General features: G+C 37.4%; 1 protein-coding gene across 5 annotated transcripts in view; it reads right to left on the reverse strand.

The window, feature by feature from the left end:
- LOC122684422 overlaps positions 1-27335 on the reverse strand; it is a 438645-nt gene that overhangs the window by 154153 nt on the left and 257157 nt on the right. For 2 of the 5 annotated variants that reach the window (XR_006338038.1, XM_043888538.1), the window contains 2 exons: positions 19189-19227; positions 18473-18526 (listed from right to left, as the gene is read on the reverse strand). The exons of 2 other annotated variants lie outside the window; for them this stretch is intronic. Coding sequence is in view for 2 of the 3 variants with exons in the window: in XM_043888538.1 (XP_043744473.1) it covers position 19227 (1 nt within the window). In the remaining variant the exon portion in view is untranslated. Of the gene's footprint in view, positions 1-18472; positions 18527-18642; positions 18741-19188; positions 19228-27335 lie in introns of those variants that run through there. One more of the 5 variants, XM_043888548.1, reaches the window with a different exon arrangement.

Consider the following 27335-nt stretch of genomic DNA (forward strand, 5'->3'; position numbering starts at 1 on the left):
CACTTGGGAAGCCCATTTCGCAAAACTAGACCTTATCTAACAATGGCATAGCATCAGCATCGTGTGCAATCCCTCAGAATGTTAAACACAGAGATAATTTAAAATATTGATGTTCAGAAGGTAAATGTCAGTAATGACTATAAAATAAATCTTTCTGCAAGTACAGTGGTTTCTAATTACTTCCTTTCAACAAAATGAAAAGAGAATCGAATTGAGTTGTCAGCTTATAGATCATTAAACATAATTTTTGATAATGGATTACTGCAATTTGGGCCATGTAACACAAAATGAGTTCAAGGAGTCATGTTCTATTGCTATTGTGAAACTCCTTCCAACTTCATCTACTTTTTTTATCTGAACAAAGTTTATCAGTGATTATTATTTTTAAAAAATCAGGAATTGATTGGCATTAAAACCTTTATCACTGTAGCCAAAAACGATATTGACCCTTGGATACATGATCTAAATTGAAAGAGAGTATTTTACATCTCATTAAACGATGAATTTCCAGTGAAATTTTACTTTCATTTTACATCTTCATTATCAAATTTTGAAATGTATTTTCAGTCTTTTCATAAAATATGTACTAATACTAGTCACAATGATGACTTGATGACTTCAATCCTGAAGAAAAAACTTAAGACATAGAACTTTATAGACATAGACTATTTTTAAAATTAGTTTAAAAATTATCATAGAAATCTAATAATGTAGTCATTAAAATTCTTTATCATAAGATATTTAAATTAAGATTAAACTCTCTGCTGAACATAAAATGGACAGATGAGACAAAAGAGAAAAAATGAGTAGTGTTACTTTTTCAACTACTGAATGAAAGCTTTTCACATTTTTTTAAATGCTGGGTATCAAAAGCACTATGCTATTTTTCTTCCATTGGTTACATCAAAAAGAATGACTAAATGTATTTTCTTAGAATGCTTGTATTTACAGTACTCTGGAGGTTACACCCTTTGTAACTATTTTAACTTATGATGGAAATATTTAGATATCAAGTTGAATATGTAAAAGGTAATTTTTCAAAATTATCTTAGATTAATAGACAAACACAAATCACTTGAAGAACTCTGAAAAAAACAGTGGTTCTCGTATACACTAATCTTTGAGAACTAATACTCCACACCGTACTGCCTTTTTAAGTAGTATAAAAACTCAAGCACATAATATCATGGTATCAAGTTACTTTGAATAGGTAAAGAGCACTGAATGCCTTAAAGTAATTGACACTATGAAAAAGTTTTGTATTACACTCTTACCTAGAGAATATCTTACTTTTCATTTATTCATTAGCTAGTCTAGTCATTCATGCCTTCATTCAGTTACTATTTGTTGATCACCAAATATTTTCAAGAACCTGTTCTAATTGTGATTCTTTTCTGTTATGCTGCTACTGCTGCTAAATCACGTCAGTCGTGTCCGACTCTGTGCGACCCCATGGACGGCAGCCCACCAGGCTCCCCCGTCCCTGGGATTCTCCAGGCAAGAACACTGGAGTGGGTTGTCATTTCCTTCTCCAATGCACGAAAGTGAAAAGTGAGAGTGAAGTCGCTCAGTCATGTCTGACTCTTAGCGACCCCATGGACTGCAGCCCACCAGGCTCCTCCATCCATGGGATTTTCCAGGCAAGAGTACTGGGGTGGTTCCTGTTAGAGTTTATTACAAAATATTGAGAATATGTTCCCTGTGATACACAGTAGGTCCTTGTTGGTTATCTATGATATATATAGCACTATGTATATGTTAATCCAAAACTCCTAATTTATCCCTCTTCCTCTCCTCCCCTTAGGTAACCATAAGTTTGCTTTTGAAGTCTGAGAGTCTGTTTCTGTAAAAGACTTCACTTGAAAATTTTTTTTGATTTCACTTATAAGTGATATATATTTGTCTTTCTCTGCCTAACTTCACTTGGTATGGAATCTCTAGGTCCATCCAGATTGCTCCAAATGGCATTATTTCGTTTTCTTTTTTATGTCTGAGTAATGTTACATTGTTACACATCTTTTTCCATGTTTCTGTCAAAGGTATTTAGGTTGCTTCCATGTCTTGGCTATTGTAAACAGTGCCTCTATGAATGTTGGGGTGCATGTATCTTTTTGAACTAGAGTTTTCTCTGGATACATGCCCAGGAGTAGTCTGACTTGATCATATGGTAACTCTATTTTTAGTTTTTTAAGGAACCTCCATACTGTTCTCCACTAGGCAGTACCAATTTACATTCCCACAACAATGTAGGAGGGTGCCTTTTTCTCCACACCCTCTCCAGCATTTGTAATTTGCAGTATTTTATGGCCAAGCTCAGTATTGATATTCTCTGTTAAGTAGTGGGCTAGAGTAAAACTGAATAATATGCTTGTAACAAACACACTCAGATCTGAAATTAGCTTTTCCCTTTATTAACTGTCCAGCATGTAAATCATATTTTTCTAATGTATAATTTCAGGCTAATAACAAATTTCTCAAAAGGTTATCATGAAGGGTAAATGAGAATATAAAGTGTCACACAGAGGGATGGAAAATAATCTGTATAAAACTACTTCCCCCTTTTTAGTCTCTGACTCTCTTAGAATAAGGTTCTAACTCCTTATCAGTGGCCCCTTTTGCTTCTCCAATTTCATTTCATCTAATCTCATTTCATCTATCTAAACCCCATAACATTACTCATTATATACCACCCGGCTGCTGCCTTTCTGCTAAGAATTCCCCTAAGGAACTGCACTTATTTTATTTTCGTGCTGGAATCTTCTACTTCTGGAACAGCTAACTTTTTTTTTTTAAATTCTTAAGCAAAATATGGCCTCCAAAGAATTTTACCTGAATTTTTGTCTATGTAACCCTTGAACCACCTTGAATCACGTTTGTTTTTGTTTCATTACACTTTCTCAATTTGTCTACTTGAATTCCTGCGTGTATAATACATATACACACATATGTATATACACATACATATACACATATATTCTATTTCTATTGATCTGAGTTCCATGAATGCATGGATTACATCTTCTGACAGAGAACAGGTACTCTAAAATGTTTGTTGATAATATAAATGGATGAATATTATCAGTATTGTAACACTTCCCAAGATCTGAAACAAATCAACCAACGTAAATTTTATTGTGTACCAAGAATATTGTTGTTGTTTAGTCGCTAAGTCATGTCCAACTCCTTTGCAACCCATGACTGTAGCCTACAGGCTCCTCTGTTCATGGAATTCTCCGGACAAGAATACTGCAGTGAGTTGCCATTTCCTTCTTTTTTTTTTTTTCATTTATTTTTATTAGTTGGAGGCTAATTACTTTACAATATTGTAGTGGTTTTTGCCATACATTGACATGAATCAGCCATGGATTTACATGTATTCCCCATCCCGATCCCCACTCCCACCTCCCTCTCTACCCGATCCCTCTGGGTCTTCCCAGTGCACCAGGCCCGAGCACTTGTCTCATGCATCCAACCTGGGCTGGTGATCTGTTTCACCCTAGATAATATACATGTTTCAAAGCTGTTCTCTTGAAACATCCCACCCTCGCCTTCTCCCACAGAGTCCAAAAGTCTGTTCTGTACATCTGTGTCTCTTTTACTGTTTTGCATATAGGGTTATCATTACCGTCTTTCTAAATTCCATATATATGTGTTAGTATACTGTAATGGTCTTTATCTTTCTGGCTTACTTCACTCTGTATAATAGGCTCCAGTTTCATCCATCTCATTACAACTGATTCTGGCTTACTTCACTCTGTATAATAGGCTCCAGTTTCATCCATCTCATTAGAACTGATTCTGGCTTACTTCACTCTGTATAATGGGCTCCAGTTTTATCCATCTCATTAGAACTGATTCAAATGAATTCTTTTTAATGGCTGAGTAATATTCCATGGTGTATATGTACCATGGCTTTCTTATCAATTCGTCTGCTGATGGACATCTAGGTTGCTTCCATGTCCTGGCTATTATAAACAGTGCTGCGATGAATATTGGGGTGCACGTGTCTCTTTCAAATCTGGTTTCCTCGGTGTGTATGCCCAGAAGTGGGGTTGCTGGGTCATATGGCAGTTCTGTTTCCAGTTTTTAAAGAAATCTCCACACTGTTCTCCATAATGGCTGTACTAGTTTGCATTCCCACCAACAGTGTAAGAGGGTTCCCTTTTCTCCACACCCTCTCCAGCATTTATTGCTTGTAGACTTTTGGATAGCAGCCATCCTGACTGGCGTGTAATGGTACCTCATTGTGGTTTTGATTTGCATTTCTCTGATAATGAGTGATGTTGAGCATCTTCTCATGTGTTTGTTAGCCATCTGTATGTCTTCTTTGGAGAAATGTCTGTTTAGTTCTTTGGCCCATTTTTTGATTAGGTCATTTATTTTTCTGGAATTGAGCTGCAGGAGTTGCTTGTATATTTTTGAGATTAACCCTTTGTCTGTTGCTTCGTTTGCTATTATTTTCTCCCAATCTGAGGGCTGTCTTTTTACCTTGCTTATAGTTTCCTTTGTTGTGCAAAAGCTTTTAAGTTTAATTAGGTCCCATTTGTTTACTTTTGCTTTTATTTCCAATATTCTGGGCCATTTCCTCCTCCAGGCGATCTTCCCAACCCAGGGACTGAACCCATGCCTCCTGCCTTAGCAGGCCAATTCTTTACACTGAACTTCCAGAGAAGCACCAAGAATAAAACATACTAAATTTTGAATTTAAATAGTTAACTAGAATTTTAACATACATAATTGCTTTGTTTAAAAAGCTTATGTAAAAAATAAAAGTTTATATAAAGAGACTAATTAGAAAGATGTAAGATGCAAAAGAAGCCCCATCAATAATATACTACATTAATTTTGTGTTACTGAAGGAAAGCCGATCAAGTACATTGCCAATAAAGGTGGATTTTTTTAAAATTAGAAAGTATTCCCAGTAGACTTAATTTATAAACTGTTGAAGTCTAGTGAACTTTTGTCCCAGTTTTCATGGTAAAGTTTACCTTTGAATCAATTTTTACACAGGTATCAAGAAAAAAATAAAGTAATCTTCAGGAATATTTCACACATTTCTTGACTAAATGGATGAGAGCTTAAGACATATTTGTGGAGAAATGTCCACAACCAAACAGTGGCCTGTACATTAAAGAAGAGTACATTATAGAAATGAAAAAGAGATTAAGAAAAGGTTTTGAAAGCTCTGAATGCTGCTCCATTAAATTGTATGAAAAGCATTACTTCTGAATGAAATGACCTGCTGTGTTAAGATGCAATTTAAAATTTCATAGTGTATTGAGTTCAAAGTGTTTCTTCAGTTCTGAAGAAAGTGGACATTTATATTTGACCTTTTACAATGATATGTTGCCTGAGCTTAGGTGATAATTCATAGATATAAATTGTTCTCAAGTGTCCTTCAGTTTAGAAAGGAAGCCAAAATATGGAGACAACTCAAAATGCCACTAGGATATTACATAGGAAATCAGTATGAGGGTAAATTAATTCATGAAACAAGTTAAGGAAAGAATGGCTATAAAATTCTGTTTAAGTTTGTGGTTTGCATGCTTCAGTTATCAAAAATTCCTACTGATTACCCAACATTCACTTCTGGTAGTTGCTGAAAAATAGCCTATTGGTATATATGAAAAACAATAATGATATGTAGGCTTTTTTTTTTTTTTAACTTACAGAGGAATTTGGCATTCATTTATCCTTTTAATATCTGCAATCATTCTTAAAATTGCCGTCTCACCCTCATCACCTACCACTAGCTTCATTTTTAAACTGAACAAACTAATGCCCTTAAGAAAAAGTGGCTTGAACTATGTCACAGAGGTGATAAATAGTAGATGTGGGATGGAAGTCTGGCTCTGACGCTCTTTACTGTTTTCTTGTGTTCTTAGTCACTCAGTCACGTCCAACTCTTTGCAACCTCATGGACTGCATCCTGCCAGGCTCCTCTGTCCATGGGATTCTCCAGGCAAGAATACTGGAGTGAGTTGCCATGCCCTTCTCCAGGGAATCTTCCCAACCCAGGGATCGAATCCAGGTCTCCCACATTGCAGGAAGATTTTTACCATCTGAGCCACCAGGGAAGGCCAAATGTTTCCTTACCAAATGGGTTCAATAAATTGCCAATGGATTATATGAGAAGGCAAATAAGGATCTATATCAAAGATAAAAATTAAGCTGGTGGGTGATTTTGTGATTAATACCAGAAAAGATTTGACTGTGCAACACACTGGAAACCCTCACAGATCACAAGCCTTCTCTGGATCATCTTTTGGGCAGAGATAGGTTGATGATACCATAGAAATATCAAAACTTTCTGGAAATAATGTAGAAACAAATTTTTTTCTTGAAGTAGATTAATTCTAGCTGTCTGCCTAGAACTATTTCAGAGGCTAATAATGTGTATAATATAAATATATAAATTTAAGTAATAGGCAATCTGTTTCCCTCCATGAGAATTTTGGCAGATGCATGAATATTTTTAAAAGTCATCAGAGAGTTCTTTATTTTTGATGTTTAAACATTGTAGCCAGAGGTGCACAAGTGATTAATAAATAATTATTGGGTTTTTTAAATGAAATTCAGTACCTAGATGTAGCCTAGTGGGGGGAAAGGGGAAGAAAAAGGTGAATTTAAGCTTTAAAAGAGTTAAATAATGCCCCACCCTGAAATTGAGAAATAATTTATGCTAGGAAAAAACGCATCCACTTAAAGCATACCTCAGTAATTAGCTTTAAAGGGAAGATATTACTTACTATGCCACTTTTTCCTTAAAGATCCTTACTTTAAGGTAACAGATGAACATTATATTTTTTTAAAAAAGGAAAGGAATTCTTATACATGTTATAACATGGATAGCCTTATAATGTTTAATGGATAAACATTATGCTTCATGAAATAAATGACAAGTCATAAAGGAACAAATATCATGTGATTCTGCTTAAATCAGATAGCTAAGTAGTCAAATTCATAGAGACAGAAGGTAAAATGGTGGTGGCCAGGGGCTGGTTAAGAAGAGGAATGGAGAGTCATTACTTAATGGATACAGAATTTCTGTCCTGGAGATGGATGGTGACAATGGAGGCACAACCAAATGCGTATACTTAATACCACTGAACTGTACCCTCAAAATGATTAAGACGATAAATTTTACGTTGTGTGTATTTCATCAGTTTTTTTTCGAAAGCTCATTGTCTAGTTGTCTTCTTTCTCTGATCCTCAGGTTCGATCTACGTATCCACTGGAAATATCTTATGACTCAACATTACAAGAAGTATATATTAGTTCCCACTTTCATTTCACTTTCTCATTGGGCAGAGACACCATCCACATATTTGCCCAAACTAGAAAGCTAACAATCAACTGTGACACATTTTCCTCCTTCCTCATTCCCACCACATAACAGGTATTAAGTCCTGTTTTTTTTCCACCTTCATAATATCTCACAAATCTCATACCTCCTTCTATCTCATGATCCAGTACCTAGTTCAAGTAACCATAACCCTTTACCTGTGTTATCATATGAACTTCTAATTAGACTCTTTACCTATAGTCTTAGCCCATTTCTGAACAATTTTTGACATCATAGTCAGAGTTTTATTACAAAATGCATATCTGTTCACTTCTCTACTTAATATTAAATTCCTCCCCATAGACTTCAGGATAAAGAGTAAAATCTCAGTGTAGCATAAAATACTTGCCTTCTTTGGACTCAGTAATTTTTCTAATTCTTTGCAATCAACAAGTATTTAGAGAATACTTTCTATATGAAAAATTCTTTACTAGGTACTGGTAGTAAATGTTGAATAAAACAGGCAGAGTCTATGGTTTCATGGAATATATAGTCTAGGTTAGGATGTATAGACATTAATTTTAAAAATCATACAGATAAATGTATATGACAAGCAATGATGATTGCTGAGGAGGAAAGATAGAGAATGGTGTGAGAATATATTGTCTCAGCTTCCCTTGTAGCTCAGCTGGTAAAGAATTTGCCCACAATGCAGGAGACACGGGTTCAATCCCTGGGTTGGGAAGATCCCCTGGAGAAGGAAATGGCAACCCACTCCAGTATTCTTGCCTGGAAAACCCCAAGGACAGAGAAGCCTGGCAGGTTACCGTCCATGGGGTTGCAAGGGTTGGACACGACTTAGTGACTAGAACACAAAAACAGTCTCAGGGTCTGGAAAAGCTTCCTGCAGAGGGATGATATTTGAGTTGAGATTTCAAAGTTTTCTGTGAGTTTTAATTATACAAAGTGGGGAAAGTACATTTCAGCTAGAGAAAACATGTACGCTCACTTAAGCAAGATGGAAGGGAGTGCTTTTGAACCGCTAAGAACAGTGTGAGCTGATCACAAAGAGAGAATGCTGGTACAAGGGGAAGCTGGCTAGGGCCCTGCACCCTCTCTACAAGCCATAATTCCGGCGTTTTGTGTGACTCTTCCATAGCGCTTTCTGGGCTGTAAGAACATCGTGTTTTTGACTGGAGCCCTAATGTCAAGGGAAGGAGCTGAGTAACATGACGCTTTGGTTTTCTTTTGTTTTTTATTGGCGTGTACTTGCTATACAATGTCGTGCTAGTTTCTGTTGTACAACAAAGCTCATCAGCCGTGCCCGTACACATAGCCCTTCTTTTTCAGATTTCCTCCCCACTGGCCATCAGGGCCCTGAGTGGGGTGTGCGCCGCCCAGAAGGTTCTCATTGCTTGTCTATTTCCTACACAGTCGTGTACATACGTCCTTCAGGCCTCTTTGTGTCTCTACCCCCTCATACAGTTTCCAGTGCAGTTTCATCAGCGAGTATGTATTGAGCATTTACTATGGAAGGGTCCTAAAGTAGAAATACTGAAGAGTATGGAGCTGTATAAAAACCACCTTTAAGGAACTTGGTGTTTGTGACAAGTGACACATGGTGAAGAACATCTGGGTTTGTACTTTCCTGAGCTCAGCTGTGCACAGAGGGGACAGATACAACAGCTTCCTTATACAACACTTTGAGGGCGATCATTTATCAGTATGTAACAAATAATTAGGTCTTTTAAGAAATCATGTTCATCTTATGTGACTTCCAGCTTTTATTTTTTTCTCTTAACAGTATATTCAATAGAAACTTAAGTAGATGAGAAATCTACAGAAAAACAAGAAAAATTATAGTTCTGTTATGTTAACACACTGTTCAACCAGGCCAATGCCATTTATCAGAATATTTAATTCAAATATTACATTTTATTAGCTTTCTATTTGACTGTATATTTCTACAAGCTATTTTCTACATCCTTCTTTTTATATACAATTTTCATTAAGCCTACCTTAAACTTATGTTTCTATTCTCTTCTAACATTATTTTAACCCCACAACAACAACACAAAATCAATATCAACCTCAGAAATTTAGTTATAGCTCTGTTCAAATCTACTGACACCATTATGATTCAGTTTGCCTAGATTTGGCCTTTCTAATGAAAACTTTAGATCTTGTACTCTGTGTGGGTGTAGAATATATTGTAATTATAGAACCTTCTGGAGTAGAAGTGGCATTTAGATCTTCAAGTGTATTTTTATACTTTCCAGTGTACGGAGAACAGTAACCAATGAGATTAAACCTTGTAGAAGTGTTGTAATCTTAATAAATTGGGAAAAACTAGCATAGCTCTTTGTTGGAGAAAACATTTTTAGTTTAAAGACTCTGATAATCCTATGGTAAGGAGCTCTTTTGACAAGGCCCAAAGCTGTTTAACCATAGACATCATGTTTTCAGGGATGTCTACTGAGACATGGAAGCAAAATTTTAAGAATGCTTTGGGAAATAAATGTTAATATGATAAATCCTTTTAACTGTATAAATAAATCAAATGAAACATACATTAGCAATGGCATAATACCATCACCAAGGTAGCTACTGAAAGAAGTGGGATTAGAATCTAGCTCTTTTTCCTCCCAGTCTTGACCACAAGGCCCATGTTCTTTAAGAAGACAGGTAAGTATGCAAGTGTATAACACAATCTGTGAAGTCCCTAAAATTATTAGGATACCATATTCAAAAGGGATGGCTAAGCTAATGCTGGGATTTAACTAAACCTACGTTTAATATAACATTTAATGACTTTAAATGTATCAGTGAAAAGCATTTGTTATTAACATTTAGGAAGGATAATAAAGTAATCCACTTATAACACTGTATGAGGTTCATGGTATATTCTCAGTTTGGTCATGTAAATAATTTGATTAGGTTCCAGATGGGAGGATAAGCCAAATACAGTACATATAATGAGATGATATTTCCATAAAATATATAACAGAGACTTTTTATGTTACTTGTAAAAAGTTGAAGAAATACTGTTGGGATGGTTGTATAATTTGGTGGATTAGTAGCTAGCTAAAACTCTACTCACAAAGTGCTAATTAAAGATCTGAGAATAACTTGGAGGGAAATTTTAAATTATCATTTCTTGATTCTTTTCTATTCAGTGCTTTTATCAGTAACCAGGAAGAAAATATAAAAGGGGCAATTATAAAATTTGCTAATGGCATAAAACCTACAGAAACTGAATTAGATAGAAATCATAATGTGGCTTTAAAAGTATTTTGACAGTCTGTAACCTGTCAGTGTGTTGAATCTAACAAAATTGAACATGAAAAATGTAAAGTTCTGATAATGACTAGAAAGCAAAGGAAATAAGTCAAAGATTGTAGTCTGCAATCCAGAATGGGGAAAGATATGCAAGGGTCTTCAGGTCAAGTGTAAATGTGTGAAACAGCTGGTTTTAGTGAAGTGGACTCCAAGATTTCAAGGATAGTGAGAGTAAAAGGAATGGGGGGAAACAGCATGATGTTATGAGAAGGTAGACTTCAGAATTAGGAGTCCAGGGTTTGGTCTGTACACTCAAATTGCAGTTCCATTACTTATGAGTTATTTAATCTTGAGCAAATCATTTTCCTTATCTTTAAAGCAGAGATATTGGGACTTCCTTGGCAGTCCATTGGTTAAGACTTTGCCTTCCAATGCAGGGGATGTGGGTTTAAGCCCTGGTTGAGGAGCTAAGAATCCACATGCCTCATGGCCAAAAAACCAAAATGTAAAACAGAAGCAATGTTGTAATCAGTTTAATAAAGACTTTAAAATGGTCCACATTAAAAAAAGGAAAAAAAAACTTTAAAAAATAAAAAAGAAAGTAGAGATAATAATAACTACTCAAAAGATGCTTCATTCTTTTCTCCAAGTCTCTGTCCTTTTATTCCTTCTTCTTCAATTTATACCCTTGTTTCTCTTTTACTTTTTTTCAATCACCATAATTCCTCTTTTCCTTCTTTTTTCTTCCATTCCTCCTCCTCTTTGCTTTCTATTCTCAGAGTTTTCTCTCAAACGCATTGTCCAGTGAGCTTCACATAATGTTGGTATCCAGTCTTCCACAGAGGTGCATACGCAGTTGCTCAGTCGTGTCTGACTCTTTGTGATCCTTTCGACTGTAGCCCACCAGGCTCCTCTGGCCATGAGATTTTCTAAGCAAGAATACTGAAGTGGGATGCATTTCTTCCTCCAGGGTGGTGCCCAAGAATTCCGGGCCCCAGATGAAGGCTCCTTTGCCATCATCCTGTAGAACATCAGACTGATGGATATTGGCTCTGAATTCACAGTGCCAATGTTCAGGGGAGCAGTTTATGGTAAAATGAGCTGTGAATGTGTTAGTCACTCAGTCCTATCTAACTCTTTGTGACCCCATGGATGGTAGCCCACCAGGCTCCTCTGTCCATGGAATTCTCCAGGCAAGGATACTGGAGTGGTTAGCCATACCCTTCTCCAGGGGATCTTCTCAACCCAGGGATTGAACATGGGTCTCCTGCATTGCATGCAGATTCTTTACTGTCTGAGCCACCAAGGAAGCCCATAAAATGAGCTGAGCGAAAAGCAAATATTCAGAACCCAGAGAATCCCTAGCTGTCAAAGCTTTGAGGACACCTTCCTTCCCAGCCCTTCAGAGCTTTGAGTCCTGTCGTCTCCCCCGTGAAGGAACCCTGGCAGACGCGATAGCAGCATGGCCTCATGAGCAGTCCTGATGGAAGGCTGCGTATCCTTAGCCAAGTTTGCAAGTTATTTTATCTCCCATGGACTTCCCAAGGCTCACTCCTAACAGATTCACACTTGAGACAGAACTTTCAACAATAATACAGTCCTACAATCTCTGAGCAAATGACTGAAATTTTCTCCTGTCAACTTCTTTTGTATTAGGCTCTGTATCATTAGTTAATGCCATTAAAAAAAATACCAGAAAACTATGATAAAAAGTGGTTAAGACGGAAAGAGACCAAAAAAAAAAAAAAAAAAAGACTGAAAGAGATTATACCGACAGGACAGAACTACAAGATCTGCAGAAGTCTAGTTTTATCAAAAAAAAAAAGGTGGGAAATAAAGCCCACCACGGAGCTGTCAATTTTACCCCCCTGCAATGATATCTTTTGTTGTGAAAGTTAGGGACTTAAAGCTTCATGGCTAAAGGAATTTTGTGCTTTAATAATACTTTTTAAAATACTACAGCCTTAAATGTTAAAATACTGGTTAGTACATCCAACCAGTCCATCCTAAAGGAGATCAGTCCCGGGTTTTCATTGGAAGGACTGATGATGAAGCTGAAACTCCAATACTTTGGCCACCTCATGTGAAGAGTTGACTCATTGGAAAAGACCCTGATGCTGGGAGCGACTGGGGGCAGGAGGAGAAGGGGATGACAGAGGATGAGATGGCTGGATGGCATCACCAACTCGATGGACATGAGTTTGAGTAAACTCCGGGAGTTGGTGATGGACTGTGAGGCCTGGCATGCTGCGATTCATGGGGTTGCAAAGAGTCGGACACGACTGAGAGACTGGACTGAACTGAACTGAAGGCCTTGCCCAGGGATTTGTCAGTTGAATATTTAAAAGAGAACAAAATCACAATACTCAGACCATTCTTAAAATGGGACGATCAACCTCATGCAAAATTGGTGTAAATCAAAGGAGTACCCTAGAATTTGAGGCATTGTGTTGTAAGGCTTCAAATTTTGAGATCAGTTTCCTGGCTTCTTGGAAACTAAAGCAGAAAGTTGTAACTTTTTTTTAATGGAAGGCTTTTAGTAGAGTTTTTTAGAGTTTTATTTTAGTAGAGTTTTATTTCTATGCAATGCAGAACTGACAGACCCCTGTATTCTCTCTCTTCTTGGCACACAGTATTACCCACAGTTTTGAAGTAATGATGATGCTTACAACAGCTTTTGGGGGAATGTTACATTGATCTCTTAAATTATAAACACTACAAAATGTCAAAATTTTGAGAACTGACACAATTTTGCCTTAAAGAGTACTAGACTGGAACTTGTCATATTATGTTTAAGGAAGGCTTGGAGTGTTCATTGATGTTTACAATTTTAATATTTCTGAAGGCCATTACAGTGGCCTAGATATGTGGTGAAAGACAAAGTTTAAAAAAAAATTTTTTTTTAAACAAAGAACTATTTTAAATAAATCCTATTTCAACACAGGCTGCATGACTGCAGCCATGAAATTAAAAGACGCTCCTTGGAAGAAAAGCTATGACCAACCTAGACAGCATATTAAAAGGCAGAGATATTACTTTGCCAGCAAGAGTCCATCTAGTCAAAGCTATGGTTTTTCCAGTTGCCATGTATGGGTGTGAGAGCTGGACCATAAAGAAAGCTGAGCACAAAAGAATTGATGTTTTTGAACTAGAGAAGACTCTTAAGAGTCCCTTGGACTGCAAGGAGATCAAACCAGTCCATCCTAAAGGAAATCAGTTCTGAATATTCACTGGAAGGACTGATGCTAAAGCTAAAGCTCCAATATTTGGTCACCCACTGTGAAGAGCCAACTCAATAGAAAAGACCCTGATGCTGGGAAAGATTGAAGGCCGGAGGAGAAGGGGACAACAGAGGATGAGATGGTTGGATGGCATCACCGACTCGATGGACATGAGTCTGAGAAAGCTCCTTGAGATGGTGAAGGACAGGGAAGCCTGGCCTGCTGCAGTGCATGGGGAGACAAAGGGTTGGACACAACTGAGCGACTGAACAACAACAAGAAAAAGATAACCTAAAGTAAACATGGACAAAATATTTGAACAGTCATGTCAGAAAAGAGGAAATCCAAAAGGTTAATAACATAGGGAAAGGTAATCAATTTCACTGGTGAAGAAAGAACCATTTTTTAAACTACAATACTATTTTGTATCAACTAATTGGCAAAAATGTAAAACGTCAGATAATAACCAGTGTTGGTGAGCACATGAAACAACAGGAAACTTCATGCACTATAGGGATTGTGTCTAAGTTTGTAAACTTCTAGTAAAGAAATGCTTATTTTATGACTCTGGGTTTCTATACTACATAAAATCCCTAGAGAAATTAATGCACATGTCCATTAAGCGATGCACAAGAGATGCCTACAAGATTGTTCACAACAGCATCAATTCCAAAAGAAAAAAACCTGGAAACAAATATTTATCAAGAGTAAAAGGTTAAATAAGTCATGGAAAAACTAAAGAGAAAATTAGAAAAATTATTGTCACAAAAGTCAAAGAGAAAAAAAAAAAGTCAAAGAGGCTGATATAGGAGAGAGATTGATGATAGAAATGACACACATTAAGAGGATGCCTTCTAAGTTCTGAAAATGTTATATTTCTTAACTTGGTAGCAGTTACATAGTGTTGCTTTATAATCACTATTTAACTTCACATACATGATGTTATGTCGTGTACATAGCTTGTATACTTTCGGTATATTCAGGATATTTCACAATTGAAAAAAATATTGTTCAGTCACTTGTAGAACCAAGAACTGTTTTAATTCAGTAATGAACATGTTCATTAACCTTAAAAATCAGAGATTTTTGTCTGACATAAAAGTTTAGTCTTCTTTTCCCAGTTCTGTGCCCCTTCAATAGGAATCTCCAACTACCTCGTATGGAAAAGAGGGAGTTACTGACCTTCTTCTCTGTATCTTAGGCTTGCCCATCTCCTTCTGTACCCTTCCACCAGCTGCCTGCCCCTTGCTCTTTCTTCCTCTAGTGTTGGGGATATTAGAGAAATAAGTGAGGAGGGAAAATAAAGGTGTTATTTTATGGGTACTGTCACCATCGGGTTCTCATGTTACTGGACATGCTGAAAGTTGAGTCTTTTCCTCCTGAAGTTAGTTCCTGTAAGATCCCCCAATGGGAACATCTGACTGCATCTGCCTCAATGGGGCAGTGCCTTTCCTGTGGCTGGACATTTAAAAAAACATTCAAATGAAAGATGATGAAAACATAATCCTCAGCTTCTGCCTCCATGGGTACCAGTGCAATCTCTTTGTCATACTGCTCATTGCAAGAAACAGCCTTGACGGAGGTTCCCAATTCAGCGATCCAGCCTGCATCTTGCTTACCCAGGAGGCCCACATCTGAACCACAGGAAAGGAACTCCTATCCCCCGTGTCTCCCAGCGCAGCAAGTGTCAGACTTCTCCAGAGTGAGCCCGATTTTAGCGCATGTGCCTCTGGGACGAAACTCGAGTTCTGAATTAAAGTTCAGCCCCATGGAGGCTAGAGTAGAAAGGAGAAATATGGCAGCACTCTCTCCAGAGTTCTTGCAGCTCCCTTCATGCCCTGGTCCCTTCATGGCTAATACTCAGGTATCTATTAAACGGGTGTTTTGCTAAAACTTTGTTGTTGTCATCACTGTCACTGTTCTATCTTTTGGAAGGTAAGAATCCTTTCAACTTCATGGTTTTCTTCTCAATCTTTTGGGACCTTAGTAGGAAAGTCGTCCCATTTTAACAACTTGTCACCATACTTTCAGCCATTCCACACCACACCTCGACATACGGATCCTTCACGCCCTAAACCTTAACTGAGTGCTGCGTTTTGACTTCGGCAGGTTTTCCTTTCCGCCAGCCCTTAGCAAAGCAGAATAACAGAAAACTGATCTACGTCTCTTATCTACTGTGTTCTCCTCTCCCAGTCTCTGTCTTTATAGGAGTACTACACTTTTATGATCCATTTGCTGCAAACTGAAAGATTTCAGAAGAGAGAAATATTAACTTTGCAAGTAATGTATTCAGAATACCAGGAATTAGTTCTTAGTCTGCCCCATGGTGCCTAGAAATGTGCTTTGTTCAAGGCTCTTTCATAAATGAATGAAAAAATAAATGAAACAAGAAAATTTTCCCAGCAGTGAGCTTAAGAAGAAAACGTGCTTCTCGCATTGTATATTGTATATTATTAAAATGGTGAAAGTAAAAGTGTTAGTAGCTCAGTCCTGTCTGACTCTTTGCAACCCCATGGACTGTAGACTGCCAGGCTCCTCTGTCCATAGAATTCTCCAGACAAGAATACTACAGCAGGTAGTCATTCCATTCTCCAGGAGATCTTCCTGATCCAGGGATCAAACCCAGGTCTCCTGTATTGCAGGCAGATTCTTTACCATCTGAGCCACAAGGGAAGCAACGCTCTGCCAAATATTTATGTGACAGCTAAATAATAATCTAAGCGATGAAAGAAAAACTCTATAATTTTTCTTGCTTAGGTTTTATGATTGCCAGTGAATGTGTTTGTGTGTATATTTGATGAGCTTCTAGTATTATAAGAGATTTTCAATTATTGTGAAGCTAAAGCTAGTATATCTTACTGAAACAATTTCTCTCAGCATGCAACTCCACCTTAGGAAAGAACTTAAAACATTTGATGGATTACGTTGCTTCTGTTTCATTTTATTCACTTTGGCAATTGCGTAAATCTCATTATAATCATTGTGTGCATAGAAGTATAATAACTACCCCTTTACTTTACCAACTGTACATTAAATGACTACCAGAAATGAGCTTGATGGAAAAGAAAGAAAAATAAAAAAGCCTCACTTCTTTATTTCTTAACTTGAACAAAAATTTGCCATCAGAGACAAAAATACAATTTTCGCATGAAAACAACCAACTATGCTTTTGGACGAGCTCATGACATGTTTCCGCACGTGAGATGGTTGTCTCTAAGTCGGGCTGGGTGATGCTCAAACTCCAGGGCTCACTGTGCTCAGGCGCCTCAGTGGTCTACAACTCTTTGCAACCTTACGGACTGTAGCCTGCCAAGCTCCTCTGGCCACGGAATTTTCCAGGCAAGAATACTGGAGGGCAAAAATACTATGCTCTCCCTCCAGGGGATCTTCCCGATCCAGGGATCAAACCCACAACTTCTGCGTCTCCTGCATTGCATGTGGATTCTTTACCACTAAGCCACAGGGGGAAGTCCCTTCATGTACCAAACTGAATGTAACTCTAAGACAATTTACAAGGTACAAAAACTACAAAAATACACTCTAAGGACACATACACATTATATACAAATAAATCAATATTTTTTCCACATAGAACCTTTCTTTCTACTCCCCCTCTTTTTTTTTTTTTACTTAGCCTTTTTAAAACAATCAGCTCAGTTCAGTTGCTCAGTCGTGTCCCACTCTTTGCGACCCCATGGACTGCAGCCCACCAGGATTCTCTGTGCATCACCAACTCCTGGAGTTTACTCAAACTCATGTCCATCGAGTCAGAGACGCAATCTAACCACTTCATCCTCTGTCCTCCCCTTCTCCTCCCACCTTCAATCTTTTCCAGCATCAGGGTCTTTTCTAATGAATCACTGATTCACATGAGGTAGCCAAAGTATAGGAGTTTCAGCTTCAGTATCTGTCCTTCCAATATATTCAGGACTGATTTCCTTTTGGATGGACTGGTTAGATCTCCTTGCAGTTCAAGGGACTCTCAAGAATATTCTCCAACATCACAGTTCAAAAGCATCGATTCTTCGGTGCTCAGGTTTTTTTATAGCCCAACTCTCACATTCATACATGACTACTGGAAAAAACATAGCTTTCACTAGACGGACCTTTGTTGGCAAAGTAATGTCTCAGCTTTTTAATATGTTGTCTAGGTTGGTCATAGCTTTTCTTCCAAGGAGCAAATGTGTTTTAATTTCATGGATGCAGTCACCATCTGCTGTGATTTTGGTGCCCAAGAAAATAAAGTCTGTCACTGTTTCCACTGTTTCCCCATCTATTTCCCATGAAGTAATGGGACCAGATGCCATGATCTTAGCTTTCTGAATGTTGAGTTTTAAGCCAACTTTTTCACTCTCCTCTTTCACTTTCATCAAGAGGCTCTTTAGGAAAAAAAAAAAAAAAAAGAGGCTCTTTAGTTCTTCTTTGCTTTTTGCCATAAGGGTGGTGTCATCTGCATATCTAAGGGTACTGATATTTCTCCTGGCAATCTTGATTCCAGTTTGTGCTTCATCCAGCCCAGCGTTTCTCATGATGTACTCTGCATACAAGTTAAATAAGCAGGGTGACAATATACAGCCTTAATGTACTCCATTCCCGAGTTGGAACCAGTCTGTTGTTCCATGTCCAGTTCTACCCATTTCTTTACCTGCTTACAGGTTTCTCAGGAGGCAGGTCAGGTGGTTTCATATTCCCATCTCTTGAAGAATTTTCCTCAATTTGTTGTGATCCACACAGTCAAAGGCTTTGGCATAGTCAATAAGGCAGAAGTTTAAAACAATAAATAAATGAGTTTTTGTTTATTTCCTGAATATTTATCAAAGTGCTATAAGAAGGCTTTCCTATTAGGTATAGCTTGGTGGTAACATAAAATAGTAACTTATTAATGACCTTCAATAATTAACACTTGTTAATAACCTTCAGTATTTAAGAGATGAAATCCAGTAATTTGTAATCACCTGAATAAATAAGAACAAATAGAGTAGACTATAAATGTTCTCACCACAAAAAAAGAAACAGTAATTACATGAGGTGATGGAGGGTTAGCTAATGCTATAGTTGTAATCAAATTGCAATATATAAATGTATCAAATCACCATACCATACATTCTAAATTTATATCATGTTATGTTTCAATTCTATTGCAAAGAAGTTGGGAAAAGATTTCAAAAGGACAAACAGAAGAAAAAAGCATATGAAAACCCCATGTAGTAGAAATATGATTGACTATTTCATAGCAGATCACTTTTCTATCATGAAAATCTGATCACCCTTGCTAGAAATTTCTTCAGCCATGGATATATTGCCCAATTTTTGCTAATGAGACATGAAACCTGTTGAGGGTCTAAAAACAATATATCTCTTTATTAAGAAAAATATTTAAGGAAAGATAATCTTCATCTTTACCTTGTATGATAAGTGAAAAGAAGCCATCTTCCAGCCAGTCTAAAGATGAAGATTTCACCAAGGATTACCAAAAAAAAAAAAAAAATGAGAGAGAGAGAGTGCAACATTACTCTCCCACCCCCGCAACAAACAAAAGGATTACCAATAAAAGAGAAAAAGAAAACTTAAGTTTTTTATACTATCTTTGAATAGCTAAATCAACCAACACCGGAGTTCACCCTACCTTTTAACTATGAGGTGAAGTGAAGTGAAAGTCGCTCAGTCATGTCTGACTCTTTGCAACCCCAAGGACTATACAGTCCATGGAATTCTCCAGGCCAGAATACTGGAGTGGGTAGCTGTTCCCTTCTCCAGGGGATCTTCCCAACCCAGGGATCAAACCCAGGCCTCCCACATTCCAGCCAGATTCTTTACCCGCTAAGCCACCAGGGAAGCCCACCTCTTAAGTATAATCTGAGATAATTTTCCATGTTGTTTATTTGCATGAGGTGTGCTATTTCTTACAGCAGAATGCATACTAACCAATAAATACAGGGAGATGAAGAAGTATTAACCAATCTAAAGAAGAAAAGCCAAACGGCAACGCCAAATTTGTTTTCAAAAGGATGGGTATAGTGAATGATTGTGCTATCTATAAAAGTCACAGAGAGATGATTTCAGTTTAATATTAAACTTACTGTCAGGACTGTCTGAAATGCTTTATCTGCCCTGTGCTTAGCTGAGTCATGTCGGACTTTTTGTGACTGCATGGACTATAGCCTGCCAGGCTTCTCTGTCCATGGAATTTTCCAGGATAGAATACTGAAATGGGTTGCTTTTTCCTACTCCAGGGGATCTTCCTGAGGCAGGGATCGCACCCACGGCTCCTGCATCTCTGCACTGCTGATTCTTTACCTACTGAGCCATTTGGGAAGTCCCTGCCCTAGGAAGCAGTAAATTCCCTCTCACCAGAGACTGGCCAATGATTTCTTCAGTTCAGTCCAGTTCAGTCACTCAGCCGTGTCCAACTCTTTGCGACCCCATAAATCGCAGCACGCCAGGCCTCCCTGTCCATCGAGGGAGGAATTTACTCAAAGTCATGCCCATCGAGTCGGTGATGCCATCCAACCATCTCATCCTCTGTCGCCCCCTTCTCCTCCTGCCCCCAATCCCTCCCAGCATCAGGGTCTTTTCCAATGAGTCAGCCCTTCACATGAGGTGGCCAAAGTATTGGAGTTTCAGCTTCAGCATCAGTCCTTCCAATGAACACCCAGGACTGATCTCCTTTACGATGGACTGGTTGGATCTCCTTGCAGTCCAAGGGACTCTCAAGAGTCTTCTCCAATACCACAGTTCAAAAGCATCAATTCTTCAGTGCTCAGCTTTCTTCACAGTCCAACTCTCACATCCATACATGACTACTGGAAAAACCATAGACTTGACTAGATGGACCTTTGTTGGCAAAGTAATGTCTCTGCTTTTTAATATGCTGTCTAGGTTGGTCATAACTTTCCTTCCAAGGAGTAAGCGTCTTTTAATTTCATGGCTGCAATCATCATCTGCAGTGATTTTGGAGTGCCCCAAAATAAAGTCTGACATTGTTTCCACTGTTTCCTCATCTCTTTCCCATGAAGTGATGGGACCAGATGCCATGATCTTAGTTTTCTGAATGTTGAGCTTTAAGCCAATTTTTTCACTTTCACTTTCATCAAGAGGCTCTTTAGTTCTTCTTTACTTTCTGCCATAAGGGTGGTGTCATCTGCATATCTGAGGTTCTTGATATTTCTCCGAGCAATCTTGATTCCAGCTTGTGCTTCTTCCAGTCCAGCGTTTCTCATGATGTACTCTGCATATAAGTTAAATAAGCAGGGTGACAACATACAGCCTTGACGTACACCTTTTCCTATTTGGAACCAGTCTGTTTTTCCATGTTCAGTTCTAAGTGTTGCTTCCTGACCTGCATACAGGTTTCTCAAGAGGCAAGTCAGGTCGTCTGGTATTCCCATCTCTTTCAGAATTTTCCACAGTTTATTGTGATCCACACAGTTAAAGGCTTTGGCATAGTCAATAAAGCAGAAATAGATGTTTTTCTGGAACTCTCTTGCTTTTTTGATGATCCAGCAGATGTTGGCCACTTGATCTCTGGTTCCTCTGCCTTTTCTAAAACAAGCTTGAACATCTGGAATTTCACGGTTCCTGTATTCTTGGTTAGCTGTAAATCAGAGAAATTAGACTATCTGCCTTATGCTCTTTAGTTGTTTCTGTGAAAACTGGAAGAAAGATTTAACCAAGATGATGTGAAGTCTAATATTAAAGCTTAACTATAAAACAATCTTCCTTTTCATGTTTATTTTAGGGAAACTGCAGTTTTTCAGTTATCTAAACTAAGCATTAGTTGAAACTTTGCTCAGTTTTCAGATTGTGTTAGTAATTGTGCATATAAAAAATATGTATGATTACTATTTTAAATTTATTTCTAATTGGGACATGTTTTCAATGAAAACTAAATCCTGGCATAAAATTGTGTATCAAAATTTGTAATAGAGTTCATAAAGGGTTTGGCATAACAGTTCACTTCAGTCACTCAGTCGTGTCCGACTCTTTGTGACCCCATGGACTGCAGCACACCAGGCTTCCCTGTCTATCACCAGCTCCTGGAGCTTACTCAAACCCATGTCCACTGAGTCGGTGATGCCATCCAACCATCTCATCCTCTGTTGTCCTCTTCTCCTTCCACCTTCAATCTTTTCCAGCATCAGGGTCTTTTCAAATGAGTTAGTTATTCACATCAGGTGGCCAAAGTACTGGAGTTTCAGCTTTAGCATTCAGTCCTTCCGATGAATATTCAGGATTGATTTCCTTTAGGGTGAACTGGCTGGATCTCCTTGCTGTCCAAGAGACTCTCAAGAGTCCTCTCCAACACCACAGTTCAAAAGCTTCAATTCTTTAGCACTCAGCTTTCTTTATAGTCCAACTCTCACATCCAAACATAACAAGAAGTAGGAAAATCAATATGGGCTAAAAGAATTGACTTTGAGCTTGACTTTAAGAGAAGGAGAAAACTAACCAAGTTCTGATCTTGACAACATATGCATAAATATTATATTAGTGTCTATAAAAATAGAGTCAAATAGACAATGTCATTTTTAATTTGTACTATGCAATTGTCAATAACAGATCCTACCATATGGAGGTATTATATGAAATGTTAGAACTAGGCAAGGGTTAAGATTAAGATAAAAATTTAATTTTGTCTCATCATTTTGGAGAAAGATACATTTTTACCAGTAAGGTTAGGACTGATATCATTATCCATTTAGTACTAGGAAATGTTAAAGTTATCTCAAAAAAAACATTTTTCCTGTTGAAATTATTTAGGGGAAATAAAAATCTAGCAATGTTCTTTCTCACCTAAATTGTGTGTGTGTGTGTGCGCTCAGTCATGTCCCACTCTTTTGCAACCCTGTGGCTATAGCCCACCAGGCTCCTCTGTTCATGGAATTTTCCAGGCAAGAAATACTGAAGTGATTTGCCATTTAATGGTGATTTATAAATAGAATTTTGATTGCTTGATGTAATCATTTTTAATATGATATTTCTCTATCTTACCTGATCACCTTTATATAGGACATAAAGAAGCTAGATATTGTAAAATAAATAAATAAATAAATAAAGCTCTGACAAACAACAACCAATTTTAGAATTGTTGGAAAGTGTATCAAAATTAACTAGGAGAGTACAGTAGAGGTATTCAATAAATTAAAACAGTGGTTTTCCATGAGAAAACCACATCAAAAATCCAATAGGAGTTGTTTATCTAGCGTCAAATCAAATAAATCGTATTAATTAAAAAGAGAAAAATTCTGTTTGTTATTGGTATAAGTTCTCTGACTTCTCTGGTGCAGGAAAATCTTTAATCTGCTTTTCATGTGTGGAGGAATAAATGAAGAAAGCACAAAAGGCAGAAAGAAAAAGGTGGCTCCAATCCTAATCATGTGGGTTTACTGATAATTCCATAAATCATCTGATCCAACATGACCTCATGCTTTTACCAGCAGAAGTATTGTTCTCACTTGCATTTTTTAAAATGTGAGGGAAAGATGAGTTCAGCTAACAGCTGAACATGGGCACATGGGCTTCAGGGAAAGAACGCATTTACAAAATATGTTCTTAGTATGCTTTGCCTTCCATGCACTACAATTGACCTCAAACCCTTCCATTTTTTTTTGACATAAAATCACTTCTCATGAGAATGGACTTGGTGTGGTAAAATTTGAAGTCCAGATTCCTTCAGTATACACTTCTGACTTGCTCCAAGTCCACTGCTCTAAGCATAGGATAAGAAATATAAAACAATCATGTGTTTTCTTTGAATCTCAGGCACTTATAGTTTATTTGGAATAAGGAAATTCAAAGGTTAGCTAAAAGCTTCATTGAGCAAGGATTTGTCACTTGATAAATTTGGTTTGCCTTTTAAACTTTCAAGAAAATCATCAACTCACAGAAACTTTTCCTTGCAATTTAGCTATCCTTCTGAAAGATTACATTATGATGTTTAGATGATGTTTCCTGCATGAAAATATGTCTTATTGGACATTAAATTGTGAATTTTCCATTCCTTTTTTAAAAATTGTCTCCAAGAATTGTTTAAGCATAAGTAGTATTAACAAACTTTACACTTGAAGGTGACATGAAACCAGATAACTTTTAAGAGAAAAAAACAACATCCTATTATTTAAATGGTTCCTCATTAATATTTAGATGTGAGAATCCTGATTTGTTTCTACCTTTTCTCTTTTTATGGTCTTAGAGATATAGTCTTAAGTTGTTACTAGGTTTCCTTTCTTTTTTGGACGTTATCTCAGAACACACTCCAGAATTATTGTTTGTAGAGTTCATTAAAATCTAATTTTTTTCTTTAATCTTTTTAATGAACTCTACAAACAATAAATGCTGGAGAGGGTGTGGAGAAAAGGGAACCTCTTACTCTATTGGTGGGAATGTAAATTGATATAACCACCATGGAGAACAGAATGAAAGTTCATTAAAAAACTAAAAATAGAATTACCATATGACCCAGCAATCCCACTCCTGGGCGTATATCCCGAGAACACCGTAGTTCAAAAAGACATTTGCACCCCAACGTTCACTGCAGCACTCTTTACAATAGCCAGGACATAAAGCAACCTAAAAGTCCACTGACAGAGAAATGGATAACGAGGATGTGGTGCATATACACAATGGAATATTATTACTCAGCCATAAAAGGAATGAAACTGAGTCATTCGTAGAGATGTGGATGGACCTAGAGACTATCATAGAGAGTGAAATAAGTCAGAAAAAGTTGGATATTAACACATATATGCGGAATCTAGAAAAATGGTATAGATGATCTTATTTTCAAAACAGAAATAGAGAAACAGACATAGAGAATAAACCTAGGGACACCGAGGGAGGATATGCTGGTGGGCTGGATGAACTGGGAGGCTGGGATTGACATATATACAGTATGTATAAAACAGGTAACTAGTGAGAATCTACCGTATAGCTCAGGGAACTCTCCTGGGTGCACACACAGGGGCTTCCCAGGCGTGGCCCCTGGTAGGTAAAGAATCTTCCTGCCGTTGCAGGAGATCCAAGACACACAGGTTTGAACCCTGGGTGGGGAAGAGCCTCTGGAGTAGGAAGTGGCAGCTCACTTCCTTATTCTTGCCTGGAAAACCCCAAGGACAGAGGAGTCTGGCGGGCTACAGTCCATGGGGAGCAAACAGTAGGCCATGACTGAGCACAGCAGAGCGCATACCATATGGTTGGTTCACTCTGCCGTACAGAGAAGTAGGCTCAACAGTGTACAGTAACTATACTCCAAAAAAATCAGTGAAACACACACACACACACACTCTTCAGCTGACTCAGGGTTAACACCGTGAGTCTTAAAGAAAGCACACCTATGCTCAAAGGCCTGACAGGTTACTACGTTATCCTTGTTTTTCCCTTCACAGTCAATTTATTTAAAAGTATGTCTAACTCACAGTCCTTGAATTTTCATTTTTCATTTCCTCTTCAATCTAGTACAACCTGGTTTCCACCTGCACCACCCAAATGAAATGATTTTTTCCCCCTAAGGATACCAATGGCTTCCATTTTGTCTAAAATAGTGGATATACTTTTGTTTTACCTTAATGGATCTCTCTTCAACTTTTAAACTATTGATACTCCTTCTTAGAAATTTTTGTCTTTCTTGATATCAGATATAATTTTCTTTTCTGTGAAATTACAGTTTCTCTGTGAAAACCTTTTAAGTTCTTCATTCATACATTTGACAAATTGTTTTGAATTCTGCTGAAGATCGAGTTCTTTTTCCTGTCCCCTTTGCTATGTTATTGCTGTTGAGTCACCCAGTCGTGTCCAACTCTTTGCAACCACATGGATCACAGCGTGAGGGGCCTCCAACTCTTTGCAACCACATGGATCACAGCGTGAGGGGCCTGACTGCCCCTCACCATCTCCCAGAGTTTGCCCAAGTTCATAAATGTGGAAGCCTTCCATCTATTTGATTTCCTCAGTATACACATTCACCTAGGTTGTTTCATCCAGACTTACTGCTAATGATTCAAAAATGTATTTCTCCAGCAAGACCTCACTCATTATTCTCAATGGTTCACAGAACATCTTTATGCTGGTGTTCAAAAGACACCATATACTGATTTGCCATCAGTTGCAAAAGCAAAATGTTTAAAATATTTATTCTGGCCTATGCCATCCTAAAAAGTATGAAGTAATATCTCATTGTGATTTACATTTCCTTTATGGTTAGTGATTCTGAGCTCTTTTTCATATACCTGTTGGGCATTTGTTTATCTTCTTTGCAAAAATTAATATGTGGCAATGAACAGTGGGGTACATGAATCTTTTTGAATATATTTAGTTGCTTAAATAGTTATTGTGATGATCAATTCGTCTTTTGTTTTCCCTTTGCAACATAAGGAAGCAATAATGAATTATGTCCCTGAAACTACACAAATATATACAATCCAGTGCTGAAATACGATTAAATGGATAAAATCATGGCTCTCAAACATAGTAAGTCTTAGATAATTTGGGAAAAATTCATATTTTCCTGCTGCCCTTAAGAGATATGATGTGTAAAATATATATAAAACCTGCAAAAGTATTTATTTTGTTTACTTTCTTCATCATTAGATCTCCCTTCCTGTATGGCCCTCACAGGAATGTACTTCTATGTAGGACAGCCAGGGTTAATAAATTACAGAATGTCCACAATGCTTTTGAAAATGTAGAGGAACTATGTGTTCAGGGAATCAGGTTAAAGATAGTCAAATACTTTGCCAAAGCTATGCCTATCCACTATGCTGGAAATCACATGCTGTTAAATTTTAGTATTTCTCATGTTGTTCAATATATGTTGATAAAAGAAAAAAAACTGTTTAGTTTTTCTCACCCAATCTTTTAAGTTCTCCTTTAGGACAGAAGGACTAAATTTATAGGCTGAGAAGAAACTGAATCCATATTAGCAAGACATATGAGCAAAAAATGAACACTTCTGCCATCTGGAAGTTTTCAAGTATCCAGATGTTTGGTATCATGTTAGCTAAATATCTAAACTACTAATTAAATATTTTTATTTTGCAGCTTTGGGGTATCATGTAGATTTTTTTAAAACATGTCCGTGTTATACCCAGATGCTGGTGTGACAGAAAAATAAAGTAGTCCGTTGTGGGAAAAATTATTATTATGATTGGCTTGAAGGAACATGTTCAGATTCATCAGATACCAAATTGATCATTAATAAAGTAAAGGTAATTATGTCAATTGTGCACAATTATTAGCAGGCACAACTCTATTCATCAATCATTTCTTAGTAATGATTGTGTTCAACTCATGATAAAGAAAAACTTTATTCAATAGGAAATGTTGTTTGTCTTTGTAAGATAACGTAAATTAGAAAGTAAAAAAGCACCTCCAAAACCGACACGAACCAACGCCAGCAAGCCAAAGGGCACATTGAGGATTTTGTTTTTTAACAAGGCTTTCAGTTCTTTTCTCTGCTGTCATAATATGCTCAGGCATTCCAAGACTCTAGTTAGTGAACAGAGGTCTTCACTTGTTGAAAAATCAGGGAGAATATCTCATCATCGGTTAAGTCC

This window comes from Cervus elaphus, chromosome 3 (genome assembly GCF_910594005.1).
Source record: "Cervus elaphus chromosome 3, mCerEla1.1, whole genome shotgun sequence".
NCBI lineage: Eukaryota > Metazoa > Chordata > Mammalia > Artiodactyla > Cervidae > Cervus > Cervus elaphus.